At 38.0% G+C, this 23,001-nt stretch overlaps 1 protein-coding gene and 2 non-coding genes across 4 annotated transcripts in view; all 3 read right to left on the bottom strand.

The window, feature by feature from the left end:
• Nucleotides 1-393: 393 nt before the first annotated feature.
• The window catches only part of LOC131688736 (matrix metalloproteinase-2-like), a 259,760-nt gene continuing 237,152 nt past the window's right edge, over nucleotides 394-23,001 (bottom strand). Inside the window, exons 1-3 of one of the 2 annotated variants that reach the window (XM_058973215.1) lie at nucleotides 16,649-16,767; nucleotides 825-926; nucleotides 394-710 (exon numbers count right to left, since the gene is read on the bottom strand). In XM_058973215.1, the coding sequence (XP_058829198.1) occupies nucleotides 501-710; nucleotides 825-926; nucleotides 16,649-16,693 (357 nt within the window). In that variant the 5' untranslated portion in view covers nucleotides 16,694-16,767 and the 3' untranslated portion in view covers nucleotides 394-500. Of the gene's footprint in view, nucleotides 711-824; nucleotides 927-16,648; nucleotides 16,768-23,001 lie in introns of those variants that run through there. The other variant, XM_058973214.1, reaches the window with a different exon arrangement.
• Trnar-acg (transfer RNA arginine (anticodon ACG)) lies at nucleotides 15,742-15,814 on the bottom strand. Its single transcript has one exon. It is a non-coding gene; the product is annotated as a tRNA-Arg (tRNA).
• Nucleotides 17,426-17,509, bottom strand: Trnal-uaa (transfer RNA leucine (anticodon UAA)). The gene has a single exon. It is a non-coding gene; the product is annotated as a tRNA-Leu (tRNA).

Here is a 23,001-nt window from a genome sequence, read left to right as displayed (position 1 = left end):
GGAAGCGATGGGAATTCGAACTTAATTGTAGCTTTATTACATTTTCAGGATGCTTTTAAGAGAAATTGAGATACGTCCGGCGTCAGAATGGCAACCGGAGAAGGGAAATGAATTATTCCTTCTGCAACGACATCAGATATATATTAGACGAAGTTTGTTCTAATTGCAGTTGTAAGTTGATTTTCCTTTATAATTAAGACTATATTCCGCCGTCGAACGAGTCCCGTTCCGTCTGTAGCAGAAATTTGTCAATCGTTCGAACGACAGCTCTGCAAATTGCCTTCCGAACCAGCAAACTGCATTCCGCCTAATTGATTGTTTATTGCTTTTTAATTAAATTAGATAATAAATTGAATATCGCAATTAAAATCGAACCATCCTTTTCCGTTCCCGGGTACAAGTGACTGGCGAAAAGACTCTCATTTCCCACGCCTGAATTGATTGTTTCTATCTGATTGCCGTCTGTCGGCTGTCGTCTGCGTGACAAAGACACAAACCACCTACCTCCAAGTTACGATGGGATGCTCCCACTTCTGGCCCTGGATCACGAACCGCCGATGCCGCCGGTGTTGATAGTGCCGGGGGTTCAAACTGTTCGATGGTAGGAAATCCGGTGAGTTGGGAAGATCCGGGGCCCCGCAACGAGGCCTCCGCATCAGTTCCAACGTTTCCCGGTTGATGTCCCCCGTCGGCTCCAGATTGGCAAAGGACTGAAAGGAAATGAAGTGTTTTTTTAGTTTCATTGCCATGAGCCTTCAAATTTGTAACAAGAGGGAGTTTTTTTTATTACTTGATATAAACCCATCACAGAAAAATTGACTCACCTGCAGCTGTCTCACCGCCTCCTTCAGTTGGTCCATCGTTCGAAGGTTCCCCGTTTCGATGTTCGACTTAGGTAGATAGCCAAACTCCATCAAGTAATTTTGCTGGAAAAGGTAGAAGTAAAACAGAAAATTGTCATTAGCTTTGCAAACGAGCTGTTCTGACATCAACGCTTGAAAACGGTGCTCGTTTATTCATGACATGAAACGCAATCGAGCAGTGATTTTTACGATTACTGACCACTATTGGTCGGTCGATTTGATGTGAACTTCCCTTCGGAAGAGCACTCCACAAGTAATTCCGTATTCCATTGAATTCCGATTATTGAAAATGCATAAAAATAACACATTTTACGACTGATTGCAGCTAGCAGAAAAGGTGTTCATAAGGCGGAAGCTACTTTGATTAGAAATAAAAATGGAAATGGCATGATTTGATTAGAAATTTGAGCTTATTCGTTATACAAGCAATAAAGGAAAAATATTCAATAAATTTTTGAAAAAAATCCTCAATTTCCTGCTCAGGAAAAAATTAAACTGCGAAGTGCGAGCCGTTTGTCATTTGAGTTCGGTCATTCTAGAAACTAGTTGTTGAAGAAACGAAGCAAAAACCTTGCGAGGGGGCAAGCAAGGGATGTAAGCCATGGTGGATAGCATCTCCGGATCGGTGCTCGTCTTGGGGGCCGTACACTAATTACCTAAGGCTTTATTAGAGCTTTTCAACCTCCCCCTCCCCCCAGATAAGAGTTTGTAAGATTTTGGTGAACTCCCCCTCCCCCTACATAAGATCTTATCATGATTATCGTTATTAAAAAATATAATTGTTAATTCATCAAATAATAAGATAACGAAAACGATATGTATAGAATTGTTACAAGAGACCTCATGACAAAATTTAACTGTAATCATCTGCAGAATTTTAATAGCATGCCAATCTCGCCCAGTAGAAAGAATAACTGTTGTCAGATATTCAATAACTCCTATTTGGTTCACTTGATCTGCTTTGCTATATTCCACTTTTTTATTGGAGACGAACCACTGCGACCAGTATTTAGATCTATGTGCTATACACTCAGGTTTTTTTACGCGGGGGATACAGGTCGCGTAAATGAAAACCGCGTAAATGAAAACCGCGTAAATTTCAAAACCCGCGTAAATTTCAAAATCCGCGTAAATGAAGACCACTTAAATTTAAGAATCCGCGTTAAAGGGAACCTCGTTGATGGATACCGCGTAAATTTCAAAATCCGCGTAAATGAAAACCGCGTAAATTTGAAAATCCGCGTAAAAAACCGCGTAAAAAAATACCACGCAAAAAAACCGCGTTAAAAAAAACTTGAGTGTATTCCACTTCCTTTGAATCTATTTTCTTGTGATGTAGAATTTAGAAGAGTTTTTAACCTGTTCTGGCATGAATTTATTCTGATTTCCAGCTGTGACGCTTATCGTACGCATAGCTCTGAGTTAACCATCTTCTAATTTTCTTGAATTAAAATACAGTTCACACTCTCGAAATATTCGACATTCAAGATATTTGACAATCGCATGTTAGAACATTTTCCAGATACCTTTCGGGTTTGAATCGAACGTTTGAAAAGGACAAAGTCGGTCTAACAACACGAAGGCTATCAACACTTCTTAACTTGTAAGGCATATTGTGACTTCAGTTCCCGAACAGAACAATGTTAGTGTATGGTCCCTTGACAAGTTTCGACGCCGAAAGGTAGGCGCGTCGCCGGCCCCTTTTTCTCACGCCGACAATTCGCGAACTCGAAGATCGTTGACTCAGAATTTTATCCACAAATCTAGGAACATTGTCTATAGTTCGAATATACGACGTTAACTGATTCATGATTTATCACATATTGATCTTTATTTGGTATTAGTGGTTGTGAATTTGATCACAATATTAAAAAAGTCTTGATATTTTCTCGAAAATCATTACACGAAACTCAGAATATAATTCATGGATCCATTGTTGCTTCATCAACTGGTTATGATTGCGAGCATATAAGTTACAATGCATCATTCTTGCGTGTGGAATGGTCCACAAATTCAAAAAAAACGCTTCCACTTTCAAGATATAGTTAATGAAATTTACGATTATGTGCCTGATCTTAATCTTTGCACGCAATCAATTTCACTGGAACGCAGTGTACTATTAAACGATTTTTTAACCGATTCGTGATTCCTAATATGCTAGACACGATTCACCAATCGAGCTCGTGAAACTGTTCATGATATAGTTCATGAAGTAATTAATTTTCCACATAATCTTAATATACTTACGTAAACAATTACAAGGAACTCAGACTATTATTCATGGATTCTTCGCTTTGCTCTTTGGTTTTGAAATTTCTATGTGAGCTATTGTGTACAACTGCTAGCAACCAGTCTCATAGGCGCGAGCATTAGATAGCAAAGAAACTACTAGGACCTGTAACACTGTTATTCTTTTGTTAAGATTCAGTGTAATGTTCGGAATTAAATGAAAATGCGCTGAGCACCAAAAATACATTACCTAGCCACAATTCATGTCCGTGAAATAATTAAGAAAACTATATGACACGTGACTCTGTGTAAAAAAATCCGACGGTATGCTCAAGACTAAAATATCACGATAACAAGACGAGAATTTACGAAAATCGTTGCACATCGTTCAATTGTTGACTTTTTTAGTCAATAAAGTTAATACAAATCAATGTATCATCAAGTTATGAACTAGAATCATAAAAATATTAAACATTCAGACATAACCACCTACTAAACATTTGAGTATAATGCCATCTTTTTATGGCGTGAACTAGTTTTGTGAAAACACAAAAAATTATTTTCAATTCGAAGTTTATTTATCATTGATTGAATGACCTACCGTGAAGGCACATAATTCCGCGCATCTAAGGCATAAGTGAAGCTAAATTCGTTATGAAAAATTAATCAAGAAGGAGAATTTAGATAGAATTATGCAAAAACGAAAGATGTGTTGTTGTACCAAATTCCACGCATCATATATTGCGCTGATTAAAATTGCGCGCACACGTGCTTCAAATTTCGCGCAGCGCATTATTTAGCAGGAATCCAACAAATGTGGAAACTCAAAAAAAATGCATAAAACTCTTTAAAAAATCACGAACTTAGCTCACTCTTTCGCCACAACTTTGTATATAACCCCTTAAATTGATATCAACTCAGAATGAAACATTCAGAATTTGTTCCTTGAGTTTATCTGATCACGTATTGAAATGTTGTTTTTAAATCGCAGATTACCAGTGAGAGAAGAACAACCTCTTTCCTTGCATACTGGGCGGATTACAGGCTCATCTATATTATGCAAATTCCCAAATGGGAAAATTTTGGACGATACCAATTTTTTTGTGCATAAGGACACATACCTTACATAAAGTACGGTTTTTGTTTTAGTGTTTCGGATTCTCCTCGTCAGTAACTAGCACCAACTGGGTGTCTAGTTAGACGATGTATCTAAGCTAGTACCCAAATTAGCACTAGTTAGACACTAAAATCCAAAAAGTCACACGTCTTGCGTGAACACTAAACAACTGGCTTATACCGAGTGAATGTGTCCTTATGCACAAAAAAATTGGCATCGTCCAAAATTTTCCCATTTGGGAATTTGCATAATCTCAGGCGTTTGGGTCTTCAAACCATAAGACAGTTTCGGTTCATATTCTTCGTCGGCAAACAGAACTTCTGTGCTTACTATCGAGACATCACTCGGTATAAGCCAGTTGTTTAGTGTTCACGCAAGACGTGTGACTTTTTGGATTTTAGTGTCTAACTAGTGCTAATTTGGGTACTAGCTTAGATACATCGTCTAACTAGACACCCAGTTGGTGCTAGTTACTGACGAGGAGAATCCGAAACACTAAAACAAAAACCGTACTTCATCTATATTATTAATTCCAGAAGGCTCAGAAATTGCTTCCAGTAACCGTTTTAAGTTGGAGTTTTGGAAAATTCGAACTAAACCAAGGAGATGAATGAGTATGTGGTAAGTACACGTATTGTTTTATCTTCTTGGTTTAGTTAAATTCTTCGAAAACTCCGGCTCGATGTTTGAAAATAGGTTCGGTACTCTCCCAGATATATTTGAATGGCGCTGAAAGATACCTTTAGTCCATTACCTTCCCGGAATTCTCGCAGCTTTTTAGTTCGAATCTCCTTGCCGGACCATAAGCAATGCTTTTTGACGTTTTCTAGAGTGTATTATATGTGTTTCTACACTACAATATATATATATATATATATATATATATATATATATATATATATATATATATATATATATATATATATATATATATATATATATATATATATATATATATATATATATATATATATATATATATATATATATATATATATATATATATATATATATATATATATATATATATATATATATATATATATATATATATATATATATATATATATATATATATATATATATATATATATATATATATATATATATATATATATATATATATATATATATATATATATATATATATATATATATATATATATATATATATATATATATATATATATATATATATATATATATATATATATATATATATATATATATATATATATATATATATATATATATATATATATATATATATATGAGCGGAATTAGGTTCGCCTAAATTTAGTAACCTTTCTCCGCGCACTTTAATTTCATAATACCTATTTACAAGTGCGCTGACCATTTTAGTCTCATGAATTGTTATTTAACACACTCTTTTTATTTTGAAAATCAACCGCATCACTTCAAACTAGTTATAATTTCTACATTATGGTCTTAACGCAATCGCTAAACATGACGACATCAAGAACGAGCGTTCTATTTTATTATTTTGCATAGGGTGATGAGCCTATTTTGGTACCATTAGGGAGAGGGTCGCACTATTTTTTGAACAACTTTAAAAGAAGCCATATTACCTATACCCTTTCTCAGAATAAAATATCAGTGTACTGTTTCTTAAACAACTATATAATGCATATTTAGCAGAATTGTCTCAATTTTCAGCACAAATGAAAATAAATGTTCTATTCTGTGCATCTATTCCCACCTCAACGATCCAATTATCGCCTGATGGGTGAGCAGATTTCCACCCTAGGGGCAGATCACTCTAGAAATGTCTAACAAATTTGCATCAAATTAGAAAAAATAGCATTTAATTTCCATTTTTGCATCAACTTTGCACTCCCTCGCAGAAAAGTTTGTTTAACAAAGGTCCTACGCTGATTCACTTTGTTCGACGTTTTGTTGAATGTAGGGCTAATTTTTTGTAGGGTTTTGACGTCTTACACGCAACGCAAAATACATTACGAATTTCTATTTTGATGGAAAGAAATGCATTTAATTTAGCTGATTTTTTAAAATGCATCACAAGTGATTTTAAAGTGAAATAATCGTAAAAAGGTTCTCCAGCTAAAATAAATGTATGTATCAGTGCAATGTTTAATATATTTAGGGTGACCATACGTCCTGGTTTCCCAGGACATGTCCTGGTTTTTCACTGACTGTCCTGGTGTCCTGGGAAGTCGAGGAAAAAGCTTGATTTGTGATGGTTTTTCTCCTGTAAGCCTAATAACAGGTGTTCAATAAATATGAGAGTTTTTTCAGTCATGTAGTTGGAAAGCGAAAAAAAATCTTCAACGAATTTTTTTTATTAAAAACATGATGTTTATTCTTCAAAAAAACTTCAATGAATATTAAAGAAGGAGCCCTGGTCAGCAGTACGACGCAACTTAGTCGCGATGCTCTCACAAGAGCACTGGACGGCACTGACGTCCTTCTTCCGGATACAATTCCGGATCCTGGTGGTCAACTGCTTCATATCCTTGATTCGCCAATTATTATTATACACTAAAGCACTGAGGGCGCCCAAAAACCCCAATGGGACGGCACTGGGGCAAGTTAGTGGGGTTTCTTTCTTTCGGCACGTACGGTATCTTTTTCTGCTCAAGATACTCTAGCGTCTTCTTGGCGTAATGGGAAGACGTCTTGTTCGGCCAGAAGACGTACTTCCCATCCGCATGATGCTCCTTTAAGAACGGCAGAAGAATTTTCTCAAGACACTCCTCCTGGTACACTTGTTGATTGATGGCCAGACCGCTCGGCTTAAACCACGGTTTTGAAATCCCTCCCGATATGGCGATGTAACAGCATAAATTTATGCACTTGTATTTTACTTCGGGGTGTGTGGCCGACTTGTCGCTGGAATAGTAGCTGTCATTTCCTAGAATGTGGGTGTTCGAGAGCAACAACGTCTCGCGGTAGTTGTTCGTCATCCACCGGCACTGCGATTTCACGATCGCTATCTGCTCATCCGTGTCGTCAGTGGACCGAGTCTTCTTCCGACAGATGATGTCCTCCATCTTGAGGGCTCGGTGATTCAAGGCCGGCATCACGCAAACTCGTTTCGCAAACTCGAACAGCTTTTTCAACGCTTCCTTCTTCATCTTCGTCATTATCTTTGCCGGCGACCGCTACCGGCCTTCCGCTCCACACTCAGGGATGCCAGGATCTGGTAAACAGTACTCATGGGCACGTTTTCGTCTCGAAAGTGGCTACCGTAAACTTTTTTCCACGATGGCAAGGTGTTTCGTAAAACCGCACAACACGCTCGCGGAGTACTTGCTGTTTCGATGCCATCTTCGATGGAACTGACAGCACCCGAGCGAAAAGAAACATGTCTCCCATTCATAGGGAGTCCAGAGAGCAATTCTCTTGGAGAGAAAAGAATTTACGCTCTTTTCTTTAATTACAGAAAGGTATTGAAATAATTCTCATTTTTTATTGAACACCCGTTATATTTCTAATTATCGAGTTTTCGCTTTATTCACTCTGCTCCAAAGTACGACAAACAAAACTTAATACATTCGAATCTCTCAAGTGTACCATACTATGCATTTTTTAATCTCTCGATATTACCTCGTTATTTCTTTTTCCAACTTATTTTTTTTTACATGGAAATTGAAAAGAGAAAGAGGCGTTCGTATGTACGTACCTTATGAATGAGCTGTAGTCTGTTTGCAACAACATTTGGCAATCGAACAAATCGAACCGATTCCAGTTGTGGACCAAACTCTGGCCGCTACCAATGTCGATGAAACAATGATTCCGGGATCCAGGATTTCCTTTAGTACCTACCTCTAAGAAGACACCTCGAAGTTTTGACGATTCGTCTTCTTCTAGAGCTCTCTTGCAAGTGGCAGTTTTTCGTTTTATTGAAAATCCATTTCATAAAAAGGAAAATGGCGAAACAACAACTGTCGTGGAATAACCTTATTGAGCGCTCTCTCGAGCTGGTAATTATGGAACCCCTTTAGGATCAATACCAGTTCCTAATCAGTCTACTTTTCCATCTCAATAGGATCGGAAGCTACAATCGCGCTGCTTGTTAACAGTGCAGTGAATCAAACGAACGCTTCTACATACAGTCTGCCGTTTATAGGGTAAAGTGCCTATTTTCACCATACTAAGGAGGGTGCATCACTGATTCATTAATTACTCGGCCTACAAACAATGGAATGCGTTCAAATTGGCATCAACAGCTTTGCTTCGTTGTTTAGAACCAAGATAATTACTCAAATGCGCTGAAAACATTGAAATTCTCGTGTTTGAGCGCAACGAAAACACGAATCGAGTGCCCCTATTGATGCGCTACCATTTGACTCAAGCCGTTAAACAAAGATGGCAGACACTGCTCTAACCAACGGCTTCAAATGGGTAGCGTAATAATAGAAACATAGCGATAATAGGCTCATTACCCTATGTACCGCGCCAGCAAAGCAATCGAAAAATAACCGTTGTCCCAAGCCAGCGTGGAAAAAATGCACCGTTATTTTCATTGATGCGGTATCGATCGTTTATTTAAAAATGATTGAAACTCAGCAGCAAAATTTGAACAATCTTCGATCCCATACAATGGTCGTTTGTCCAATCCGCCCTTGTGTTCGCGAAGTGGAACAATTAATAAAGGCGCATACTCGTAATGCGGTACTGATAGCATTTAAAACTTTGGCCATGGCGAAAAGTTTGGCTATGGGAAACAACATGCAACACGTCGTTGCGCATGTCAATGTTAGAATCAAGATACTCGATTAGATTGACGAAGATAAGACTGGTGTGAGCCTGCACGATCTATCCCCGCGTACAACCAATAAATTCACTATTGATGTCGAAATTCGTAACGGTGAAAGTTTGAAACCTGGAGAAATTTTTTTCCAGGTATATCCAATGGTGTTCATATCGTGAGAAGCAAATCTCAAATCACGCTGCGCACATATGAAGGACAGATCCGTACGTGCCAAACCATGTGTGAAAGCCTCTAATGAAACAACATCAACTGCGAGCAAACCCAACAACATTAACTAAATCACCAACAACCGGAGTTGCAACTCAGCCACCAACGAATACTGGAACAACAGAATCTACGCACAGCGTGTCCGATCATTGTAATACTGCTTACCAATGGTTGTCATTCGAGATTGCCAGATATAGCGCAGGGAAGCTACCTGCGAACGTTGATGTTTCTGCTTTGCTTCAATGACGTGTATTTAGTGCTTAAAACTCCTCGCCTGTTCCTGCACAGACGATCTCATAATAATTCGTCTCATTTGCTCAATTCAGGATTTCCGATTTCTCCAACAACAGCATGAAACTTTCGCTGGTGGTGGTGTAGCAAGAACTTCGCGCGCGTGTGTGTGTAAATCCTAAAAATCACGGTGATCAAATTCCCACGAAAAATTTTCTGGTAGAGCTCTTCCTCTCAAACCCACAGAACTTTTTTTACTGCCGAACCTTTACCTGTCCGACCCAAGATCTTTGTAACTGCCGAAAACCTGTGGAGAAAACACAGTCGATTGATAGGTAACGGGGGAGGCAGTCCTCTTTCGACTGTCCTGGTTTTTTGCTCGCCTCATATGGTCACCCTAAATATATTTGTGCCAGAATAACGGGATATGAGGCGGTAAATGCTGGCTCGTAAGTTTTTATTTTGTTAAGCTCCGTTGCGTCCTGTTTCGGTTCACTACGTGAGTGAGGCGGATTAGCAGATATTTCAATAAGGTGGTTTTGTTTTAATTAAAAGTTGGATTTAGAGGATAGTTCCTAATACATACAGTGACACAATCTCATTTTCGTACACCGCTATGCGGAATGCTTATATGCATTTTACAAGTAAAAAATAATTTTACCAGACATTTTATTTATGTAGAAATAATTTACTAGACAGCATAGGGAAGATACAATAATTATCTTTGTACTACAAAAGCTCATTTTTTCAAAAATATTCATAATTCTAAAGATAGTCAAATATGCACGCAATATCATATTCGTACAGTACACATATTTTTTTCAAAAATCAATTGAAATTTCTATAATAAATATTCAATGTGGTATCTATTGTTTGTAACTACAGTTTTCAATCGTATTGGAATGCTGACCACTAGTTTTTGTGTTTATTCAACTTAAATTTTTCCCCATTCTTCTAAATAGTAGTTTCTAAGATCATTCTCATTATAATCCGGATAGTTTCGTACTTGTTATCCAAATATTCCCATTTATTTTTCTAATCAGTTAATAAACGGGGTGCGCAGTGGAGAATCCATAACATTCAAATAATTATAAAATTATTCTAAACGTTTTTTGCACGCCTTATGCTTTAGGTTCTTCTCCTGATCGAATTTCCAATATCCACCACTTCTTAGTAAAAGTACTATTTTACGGAAGCTTTGCTTCAAAATTTATTTTGACGATCCATAAATGACGTAGCATTTTTTGAGTGATTTTTAACACCCCCCATCGTAGCATTTCGTCACAAACCTCTAAATACCCCCTGGTACTTACGTAGCTTGACGGTAATTCTCCCCCCCCCCCTTGTCCGTAAAATTTGAAAAAAAAATAAAAACGATGTTAGTTATTCTCCTTTAATACAGCTACGTAGCATGACATGACCCCCTACCCCCCTGTCGCCACACATCATCACAAAATACAAAACTCCCCCCTCCCCCATATAATGCTACGTCATTTATGGATGATCCTAAAGAAATTTTAGCTGTAGAGCTAGGTTCTCGGAAGGGCTCCCCATCAGAATCACATACTACAATTTGCAGACGAGACAGGCAATGTCGCCCACTAAAACACTGCATTAGGCCAATTGTAGCGGGCCGTGATTCTGAATGTGATATTCATTGTACGGTTCAGGTATGTGCGGACGTAGGGACTCGCGATCGCATGTATCATCGCGAAGGGTTCGAGCATTTGTGCGTTAACGTGTTCGATCGCGTGTGCGTTTGTATGTCGCGTGTGCTAACGTGTATGTAACTTCGCGTGTATAAAATCTATTTTATAACCGTGTGCATTTCGCATTTTCGCGTGTGTTCTTTGGATAATCGTGCGCGGACCGTGAATCTAATACTTTATCTTTGGTGTACGGCTCAGATGCTAAATGAAAATGAGATCTTCCATATCACGAGTTCTCGGCGATGTCGCCGTAGAGCGTGTGGTCTAGTGGATATGAGCTTTATTTTTTTGATTGGTCCAACTGAATGTATGGACCTTAATTACTAGAATGAAGGCTAAAGATTTCCGGACGTGACCGATTCATGATCGCGCGCGTTTGCGGGTTCGCGTTCGTAACTTCGTAAGTACGAAAACGTTCACATAATTACCGGAGCGTTATCAAGTTTGCGCGATCGCGGGCATAGGTGTGCGTAGATGATCGCGAAGGGCTTAAGCGTTCGTATGTTGACGTGTTTGTCGCGTGTGCTCGCGTGTATGTGACTTCGCGTGTATAAATTCGATTTTGAAACCCTGCGGCCATTGATATATTCGCGGACCGTCATTCTGATATTTAGCTCGGTGTATGGATCACATTCTGACAGGGAGCGAGTTATCCCATATCACTAGATTTCCCGATCATGTCGCCATGCGACATTTTGTCTAGTGGATATGGGAGCGTTTTTTTTTTTAATTTTTCAATTTTATTTATTTCTTTTTAAATTAACATGGACCTAGACTGTTGGTACCGAGGATAGAGACTTCCAAACGATCCCGATTCATGATGGCGCGAACGCGGGAGTTTGTAGATTAACGCTTGAGATCGCGTTGGTAAGTTTATGAGCGCTGAGACGTTAACCTTATCACCGGGGCATAATCATGCTTGCGAGTTGGTGGGCGTAGGTTGTTTGGAAAATCGCGAGGGGCTCTAACGTTTGTACGCTGACGTGATTTTGTAACATATTTGCGTGTGTTGTGTGTTCTTGAATGGTCGCGCGAACCGTGAGTCTGATATTAAATTTTTGGTGCGCGGCCAGAATTCTGGCAGAGAGTGGGATCCCTTATATCGATAAGGTTCCCGGTCATGTCGCCATGAGACGTGCCGCCCAATAGGTATGAGCGTATTTGCCCAATTGGTCCAGCTGAAGGCATGGACCCAGGCTTCTGGGATCAAGGGTAGACCTCCGGACGTGACCGATTCGTAATCGAGCGCGCGAAGGCATTTTTGTAGGTTCCCGCTTGAGATCGCGTTTGAGAATGTGTGAGTGTTAAGAAGTTCACTATCACCATCTTTGCTGACCCAGCTGAAGGCGGGAGTAGAATGGCAGTATAGGATTCGGAAAAAAGAGATAAAGGACAATATATGAGAGACGCAATAGATTGGACAGGTACAAGATACAGCTAAAGTTATGATCATCACATGAAAGACATACATTAGTACTTCAAACACTACTAATACTTGAATAGCCAATAACCACACATAGCACATCCTTTCTCAATTATCTATTTGTAACTAGTAGATTGTTTATGAGCGGGTGAATAGAAAAAAGGTAAAGAACAGAAAAAAGGCTCCTATCAGCCCTCCCGGCCTCCTCGATACACCACTATCGAGGCGTATTGTAATCAACATCTTGAAGCGGGATTCTTATATAACTAAAATCATGCGTCATAATGATTGGTGGCTTATTAACATAACAACTAATTAACCTCTAGTAGTAGCACTTGGTGCACATAGAAACCAAAAAGAGCGAAGGGTCCTTATATTTAGATAATTCTATTGAGTCTATTGTGGCTTGATGATGTTTACAATATCGTCAATCCTCCAGTGAGAGGGATAAAGAAATAGATATTAATAGATAATAGAATAGATAAGATAATAGATAACACAGAAATAGATATTACATGCATCTAAACTACTTTTAGGTGTTTGGTGATGTGGTTCACGTGGATTGGATTTCTTCAAAAACTACGTGTTTCAGTTTATTAAGTTGATATAGTTGAGCATTAACTAGTGGCTGAACAGTATGCTTAAGAGAAGGTTCCATCCATAAGAGATTGTCATCTCTGTTTCTGAAAACAGCGAATCCGATTCGTTATAAACGAGTGTTACTCGCCATCTTCACTAGCCAGGGCGACAGAGCGATTTAAGAGATAAAAACACCCACCTTCAGTCTGATCATCTCTTATAGATGACAGTCCATCGTTCCGAATCGAATGACTCGATCACTATGCTCAAGATCAAATGAGTCCCCGAACAACCGAACCATCCCCCATTTGAAAGTAGAAACATCCATATCAGCCGTCCGCCAAAACACTCGATCGAATTTAGTCATGAGATTCAGAGATCAATGAACCAGCACTCGCTCGGATCTCCCACTCTTATCGACCAAGCAAGAGTACGCGCTCATTAGGCTCATCACCCAAGCCCAGGGATTTATGGATGATCCCTAAGATATTCATATTAAAATACACATTCTGATCCATCATTCCATCAATGAAGACCAAATTTCTAGCACTTCTAGTGGACATATAATACCCGATACAATAACTCCACTGTCCCTGCGTTTAGCTGCTGTTATAAGACTATTACGGCCAGGTCTGAGTTCTATTTTCTCCACTCGAAACAACAGCCATTTGAGTCAAAGCTGTTGAATTTGGACTCGTAGATAAAGTTTACGATCTTTCCAATATTCCGATAAAATGTTTCAACGTTGTTTAGTAAATAAGAAATCAAGTCTTGTTCTTCTCATTGATGAACAGCTTCTTGCTCAGAACACAGGCATTGTAATTGTCCGTTCTCCATACACTGCGAGCCGTACCAGAGCAGACTTATACTTAAATGCTATGATTCAATTTATTTACCATGTATATAACATTACTTACTCGGATTTCCCAAATTTTTCTAATCAAAAATTATTTATCCCTCATCGTAATTTTTTTACGGTTCAAGTTTTTCGCAATATCTGCTCTACGTTTCGTCACATCAAAGTTTTTAACGACATGTTAAGTACGCAACCTTTGAACAATTTCAAAGATTTCATGAAGTGATTTAGCTTCATTTTGGTGAGTAATACTTAGTTTCCGTCCCATAATGACAGTTAGTTTACTTTTTTTAACCAGTACGTTAATTTGAGGTAATTTCTTAAACTAGTGTAGAGGAAACTGTGCCAATGAACACTTTTCTGTAGTCATAAAATCTCTTTATCTAAGTAAAACAAAAAAAAATAAAGAAATAACAGGTCTTAAAATTGACAAATTAATTGACTTTTCAAAAGTGTACGAATATGAAATTGTGCCATTTTCACACCAAGTAATGATTTTTCATGTGTAGTGTACGGAAATTTGCACACTTTAGATTACAAATGATAAGAAAATGACAGATGATGATTCTACTACCACATTTACAAAACAATACCTATATTAAATAGCGCAAACATTTATGAAACAATATTAAACATATACACTAGAGGTGTACGAATATGAGATTGTGTCACTATCTGTTAGATGATATTACGTAAGAAATGACAAACTCCCCGATCCCATAGATAACATTTTATAAAGATAATTTGAAACTCCCAATCCCCCCATACCTTGCGTAATTAGTGTACGACCCATTTCCTATTTTCACCTACAAAAAAAATGTTGGAAGTTTCATGTTAGCGACATGTAAACAACAAAGAAAGACGCTCATTTGCACTTGTGGGGGTGTAGGGGAAGATGGGGTAAAACGCACCCCCGGGGCAAAATGCACCCCTTGCTTATATCGAAAACAGCTGAAAATTTCTAGAAAACGGTAATACCAGTCGGAAGTCCGCCATAGTAAACATACACTGTCAAAGTTTGATAACCGCACATCAATAGCAGCTCGAGAAATAAACAAAAAACAATAACGTGCTCTTCTCATGTAATTATTGTGGCTCGTGCAACAAGGATTTTCCGCTCTTATAAATACTGTTTTACTATTATATTAGAGCATTCCAGTTCTATTTATACAGTTGCTCATTATTCTGTCGCACTACATATGAAAAATCTACTAAATAATTCACTTTTTGCTTAATTTATATCTCTGCTCCATCGGGGGCAAAATGCCCTCTTCTCTGATTTTGCTGGCTTTCAATCGAAAACAGAAAAATCTATCTGAAATCCTACCAATTGCATAACCTAAGGCTATTTAATGGCACACTTTTGTGAAATCTCGTTAGAAAACAAAACTACTTGCTTGTTCGCCGAGCATTATGCCCCGTTGTTGCGGTGCATTCTACCCCGTTGTTGTGGTGCATTTTGCCCCCGCATAGGTGCGTTTTGCCCCGCTTATTTTTCAAAAGGTGAGTTTCAATGATTTTGAAGAATTGAATTATTTTCATGTTTTTGAATATTTTGCAAAGCGTTATTATTTTGATTACAGAGAAAAATGTTGGTTAAACGATATCATTAATTAAATTCTCCCAATTGATGTTCTATAGCTTAGTTATGGTCATATTTCCTTAGGGGGTGCGTTTTACCCCATCTTCCCCTAAGTCCCATTTGAATAAGTTTGTGAATATTGCAGCCATTGAAAACAAAGGGAAAAACTTTTCAAAAAATTATCAACCTCGATCCTGCCAGGAGTCGAACCTGGAATCTTCTGATCCGTAGTCAGACGCGTTATCCATTGCGCCACAGGACCCTTGCGTTCAGTGAAGTTCTCGGTGTGGAATAGATCGCACGGAACCGAACCGCAAGCATCGTGAAATCATAATCTACAGTAACAACAACAGCAGTAACTGCACTGACTAATCGGAAAGACGAATGTACGTCACAAGCCAGAGAGAATATGCAATATATACCTACACATACATAGATTGCCATGTGACTTTTTCATGAATCACGATTGGATGAAATATTTCATGACTGGTGCCAAGCGCTCATGGCAAGAACGAAATGATTTGCGCATGCCTGGAATGATAAAAATAGATTCTATGGAAATGTTGTCAGATATTTTTTTCGTGAGCTACGGAAAACAATTGTTTCTTATTTTTAAATAATTTAAAAAATAAATTGTTCTCGAAACAATGCAAAACAGCCACATAAAATTTGGACAACTTGTATGCTGTTCGTTGTTGATGGACAATTTTTGATGCCATTTTAAATGCATTTGATGGGAAACACATTGTATTGATTACGGAGATATTTTCGGGCAGTCGCGCTACTGCATTGAGTTCATGTAGCTCTGGAGCGAAAGCGAATTCGCCTTTAAGCAATAACAGTTGCTCTTTTAGCGAGCCATGTACGCCATGTAAAATATAAAAATGGAAATTGACTGCACTGCAGAATTCATTAGCAGACTCAAAATGAATGTGCTGAGTGAATGCATCGGTAAGGTAGAATAACAGCTGATGGGCTGGTCTATTTTATCACTTTTGATTTGATAGGCAGTCGAAAACTTACGCTTTGTAGAATATGAGTCCATTCATGAGTGTTTATAGGACGACGATAGCTGTTCCAGAGTGAATGGACTTACCTGTTGATAATGCCCTTCTAGGTATGCTATCCTTATCGTTTCCATTCTAGATCGTTTTGTCTGTTCCGAATGTTGAGATTGTTATTCCAATCATAATCATAGACGGAAGAAGAAAAAAATGCTATTCAATAAGGCTTCCGAGAACACTAGCTTTCGTTCGCTTCCGGTTTTTTCGTAAAACGAACGCGCAACACCGTTTCAAATTAGAATCTGGTAAAATGTAAGAAAACACAAGAACAATCGTTAAATCAATGCAATTTTGAATGCATTATATATTTTACGACATTAACACGGTAATTTTTTGCTCTGGAGTGATTTGCGTGTACTGGAACAAACCTAATGAAAAGTATTGAATTCAATTTGTCAGCTTTGGTAATGAGACTATGCTAATTATGCGTCTGCCATCTTTGTTCAGAACGGTGGAAATTAAGGTAGTCGATTCGAGTTTTCATATCGTTCAATAACGACTACTGCAGCTTCTTTGGCTATTTGGTGCTAGGCAACGAAGTAAAGATATTGGTAGCAATTTATAGGTGATTAACGACATAATTAGCATGGGTTCGTTTAAATCCACTTAAATTAGGGAAACATACAGAACAAAAAAGAAACATTTCAACTTTTCGTCATTTTTAATACAAAGAGGGTAATATTTTATATTCCAATAAGAATGTTCATCCTTTTAAAACCACCTCTAAAGTCGCAGGTTCCTACGTTGCGAAAATAGTCTCACACAATCTGCAAGACACTGCGTCACCGGCCACGACAAAAAAGAGGATGTGTCAGAAGTGGGGTTCGAACCCACGCTCCCTTACGGGAACCAGAGCTTAAATCTGGCGCCTTAGACCGCTCGGCCATCCTGACTTGGTGTTGTGAGGGTGGCTAGGAGCAGTTCAAAAAGGTAAAGCCGGCAATCTTTGGTGCCGCTGTAAATATATTGGATTGGAAATGGCTTCATAGGTGGATTGTGTACCTCATTGAATGAAATTTGCTTTTCTATGATTGCAAGGGGGTTTTCCACAGAATGCGTGGGCAGTCAGAAACTCAGTGTTAAAACGATAGCGCTTACCAAAGAACTACACACCTAGAAAAAATCGTGTAAATTTCCGTCTCCTGACCCTAACATATTCGAGCATAAAAAATGACTTAGTTTTACATTACATTTTAATTTTACATGACGTTGAATTTCGTAAATCATGTAATTTTACCTCACATATAAAGTTTGTTCTGAATGGCGTAAGTGTAATTTTATGTCATAGCGCATGTAAAATATTATTTTCATTTAAAATTAAACGGAACAGGGTTGAATTTCGTCATTTTGTGTATTGCGGTTTGTTAAATTGTGTCATGCTTGCAATTACGTCAACGATAAGATTCATATTTTTTATGTGATATCTAGTAGGCAGCAGTATGGGGAAATTTGTACTTTGCTGACCAGCTTTAGGAGTTAAAAAGAAGCTTGTTTCCGAGATTTTTATTTATAAAGGAAAGAATTGAGTTTTTTGCTGGTGGCTGCGTTTTCACATACGCTTTCTATTTTGACAAGTCGTCTGTACACTGTCAACTTTGACACCTCGTCAGCACTGTCAATTTTGACAAGCGGTCTCATCAGCCTTGAGTTTAATGGCTATCACATACCCTGCTCATTTATGTACTCAATTCAAACCAGGTATCTGCTACGCCGCCTTGATTTCAAAGCCAACATCTAAAACGTCGCGGTAGGGTCGATCCACAATCAACAGAATCGATTTCATTCGACACAATTTTGTGATAGTCGAGTACATTTAATTTGTTGGTGCACCATGATGTAAAGTTTTTATTATTCACCGACATCTCCAAAACAACACATTTCTTCAATTGGCTGGCGAATATTTTCGCTTTTTAACAAATGTCAAAGTTGAGTCATGCCGTACTGACTAGTGAAAATCGAGCTTCGAGCAAAACGAGCAGAACAATTTGAACTGTCAGTGGGGCCCATAATTTTTGTGCCCGCTAAGATGTTGACTTATGTCAGTTCAATATAAATGGGATAGGGGTGTTATATTCGTGATTCAAACGTTGAACGTCAAATTTGAAATTTGTTAGTTTATTTTCAAATGCCTTTTTCGATCATTTCAATTTCTTCACGAATTTATTTATAAGCATATTCTCAGCCGTTGGAAAGTGTCGAGAGAATAATGGGATTAGAACCTCTGCTCTTACCTAAATTCATCACACATGAAATGACCAATAATACACACCAAAAAAATCTGAATTTTATCGTTGACGTAATTGCAAACATGACACAATTCAACAAACCGTAATTTACGAAATGACGGAACATTACCGTGTTCCGTTTAATTTTACATGGAACATATACTTTACATGCGCAATAACATAAAATTACACTTCCTACCTCTCAGAACAAACGCTGTATGTGGAGTAAAATTATATGATTTACGAAATTAAACGTCAAATTACAATAAAATTACAATCAAACGTAAAACTAAGTCATTTTTGATGCTCGTATATGTCAGGGTCAGGAGACGTAAATTTACACTATTTTTTCTAGGTGTGTAGCACATATGAAGCTTGTTTTTAAACCACCCGGGAAAGCATCTTCTAACGATACAGTACGTAAACCTAGACCTAAACAATGTTTGTTCACATATGGTTTTGGATACAAATTTTTAGCAAAATTTACCACCAAAAATTGACAATAATTATCAATTATTGTCAGCTACTGTTGCAGCTGTGTTTACCGAAGAAATCGGTCGCAATTCACCTGACTTATTAGTTTCGACTAGATTGATTGTAGCTGATTGCTTTTCCTCAGCATAATAATCGCCCAATTAAATTATAAGACTAATTAATTGGACGATGTTTGTCAACCGATTTTTGTATGCCGATTGCGAATAGCGAATAGTTTCGAATAGCAAATGTTCTGTATCCTCATTTAGAGTTGAGTGCCGCTGTTGAATGGGACTACAGTTGACTGTGCGGACCAGTACCGAAATCAGTTTGGTTTTTCAACTGAAAAACAATATTTTTATTTGACGTTAAATCTTTAGTTGAGAGCAGAAGTGAACGCCTACCACGATCAAAAAATTGAATCTGAAGGACTGTTTCCCAAATTTGACAAAACGGATGATTTGTCAAAATTCACATTGGACGGACGGCTTGTCAAAGTGGGGTGCGCAATTGGGGACGCAGCCACCAACGAAAAGTTGAATAACTTTTCGGAAATTTAGATGTTTGTGCAAAGCCCATGACCGCATGCTTTTCTCATTTTCTATTGTAATTCCTATCTTTATGGGACTGATTTACGATCATACACAGAAAAAAATATTTTGTGATTTTTAATACATTTTCATGCACATATTTGGAGCATATAAATGTAAAACTAAGTTCCAACACAAATACACACAACTTGTCGTGCTTTTTTCACCGAATTTTAGTACAATTTTACACGTTGATTGAAAATTACAGCTTCATTGAATAGGATACCAATCATACGTCTCCCAACTAGAGGTGTGCGCCGCCGCGCCACGCCGCCGCCGCCGATGATTTTGACACGCCGCCGATTTCAGGAAAAAATGGTCAGCGCGCCGATTGCCTTTTTTGTGCTGCGCCGCCGATCATATTTAAACTCGCGCCGAGTCCATATTTGACCTGAATGTGTATTGAGTGAAAGAATTTTGGTTTATTTTGCGATAATCTTTTTGGTTGTAATAGTTTTGTGTGATTCTTACCATTACCAATCTTGAGGCAGGATATTGTATCCATATGGAAACAAATTGTATCCATATGGAAACAAAGCTGCTTTCGAACCGCACGGCAATTCAGCAAGAAATTAAACTGTCACCGTGTCTGCGAGCGGTTTGCTTATGAACTGTGAATTTATATAGTGTTCCGCTGTTTAAAGACTGGACAAGCGAATATCAGCCGAATAGGTCGGTAAAAGGTATTAAGATATTCAGAAGTTAAGCAATATACTTGTTCTAAGCATTACTTGTTTTACTAATCAATCAATCGATATGATAATAAAATAGCCTGGACAATACTTTTGCTGACTTCCTACCCGCATAGTCATCCGGATCGCAGCAATCAACCGTCAGTCTGTGGAAACCATAATACTCCCTACTGTCGAGTTCTCAGTAGTTAAAGACACAAGTTACTCAGTGCAAGAAAATATTCGGCTCATGCGGAATTAGATAGCATATCGAACGAATGATGTCACTTTTTCATGGTTAGAAACAGTTAAAACTTAATGAACCGACATATAAGCCAGTACAATTGTTTCTACAAAATCTGTGTAAATATTTAAATAAAAATACGTTGAAAATTACCATCGCACGCGTGAATCACCATTCTACTCAAATTTGCACGCAAGCAAAGCTCGTATAGCGTCATGCCTTCGATATAGTAATTCAAGCCGTACGACTTTTAACTATTAACCTTGGTCTGGTAGTTCAGAGGGTAAGGCGTTGGTGTCGTATAAGCCACCCGTCGTATAAACCAGCCCCCGCCAGGAAGGATTCTTAGTAGTCAGTAGCCTCGTAACACTCAGGGCCGTCGAGAGCCGCGCCGGGCCCCGGGGTTCGAAGTACTGACGGGCCGTACCATATATGACTTCTTATTTCAACATCGATTAGAGGAACTATACAAATGCAACCGTTTCAATTAAACTATTTTTTATGATACGATTCAATGCGTTAGCTTACCAGAGTCGTCAGTATTTTAAATAAGTAATAGATGAAAAATAAAAATAATAAAGGAATATTTGTTTGTGGCTGGCCATTAGAATGACTTGCGTCCGATTTGCCATTGCAATTGGAAACCTTTTTTGCGACATTGCCATACAGTCCATATCGCCATCGTTCATGCTCCCTTGACGCACGTTAATGCTACCATCGTTAATGCTGCTCAGACTCCGAGCTTAGAAAAATTGACATCCCTTCGTGAGCTTGAAAGAGAAATAAAATCCTATTTATTCCCGCCGCGATGAATCGAAGGTTTGTTTGTTTTCCTCGTCCGTCCGCTCTGAGATCATCAAGCAAAAGTGCACCAGATATAGATTATGCAGTTCAGTTATGCTCGAAAATGTAAAAGAACTTCTGCTTTCAAACTGTCCACATAATAACAAATGAATGCTTTGGTTTGTGAATGAATTTATATTTCCTCTCTGCACTCAACCATTCGATTCTGCATAAAATTTCAGTCAGTTTGGAAGTGAATGAATGAGGGAAGCATTGAAACTGAATATTGAATTCAGCAAATTAATCAGAAATAGGCAACTGAATGTAAAATTTCGCACCACTGATGCTGCCTTGTTTCTTATTGTTGGTACATGTTGATGATTTTGAGGCACTGGATGCAGCTATTGCAGTTGTCACTATGACCTGAACGAATTTTCTTTATTGGTTTCTGAACATGGTAAAATCGGTTTTGGAATCAGTTGTTACACTTGCGCCAACATTCAGAGAGAAAACATTCCGAATGCGATGAATGGGATCCAACAGCGAAGTCTGCTGTTAGAAAGACTGAGACAGAGAGTTGTGAGAGAAAGAGTTTCAACTTTTGGTGAATACTAATAGGTATCTAGTTCAATTCCCACATTTTTCTGCATCAAATGTGTACACTGGAACCTCTATTTACGGACCAAGCCAAGGGTTCGTAAATTGAATTAGTTCGTTTTTTGGGATTTAGATCATAAAAAATTCGCTTCACATTCTTATCAAAATTCGTTGGTTGAGCAACATTATCGATAACCCTAACAATATTGGTATTTCCGGAACGGGTTTGAGAAGTACATGATGAAAATGGATATTTGGCACCTTTTTGAAATCCAGGATGGAGACTTCCGATTGAACAATAATCTCGATAACCCTAACAATTTGGGAATTTTTGAAACGGGCTTAATGAGTAGATGATAGAAATGGTACCTTGGAGCTATTTCAAACAATATCTGTATAAACTATGAGGGTATTTTTAAGCGGGTTTGCCGAGTAGATGAGCGATGCCCTTTTGAAGGCCAATATAGCGTCTTCTGGTTCAGAGAAGTTTTCTATAATCATATCATCCGCATCACAAATCAATATACCTATATCTATTCTATGATTAACTTTTTTCGAAAATGTCAATATTTTAGGTTATAGAGATGTCTTAACTGGAATTCGCCATCTTGGTTTTCAAATTGGCTTCATTAATTGATTTTCGTCATCTACTCGTCAACCCCATTCCGAAAATATCCAACTTTTATTAGTAACATTAGCTAAGAATATGATAAATTGTAAACAACTTCATACTATGCTATATTTCACCCTATGGAGGAAAATTTGGTAAAAACCAAAATTTCTCACTAGGGTGAAAATTTG

The sequence above is a fragment of the Topomyia yanbarensis genome, chromosome 3 (assembly GCF_030247195.1).
Source record: "Topomyia yanbarensis strain Yona2022 chromosome 3, ASM3024719v1, whole genome shotgun sequence".
NCBI lineage: Eukaryota > Metazoa > Arthropoda > Insecta > Diptera > Culicidae > Topomyia > Topomyia yanbarensis.
The sequence above is the reverse complement of the archived record's forward strand: the minus strand, read 5'-3'. Positions and strand labels throughout refer to the sequence as shown.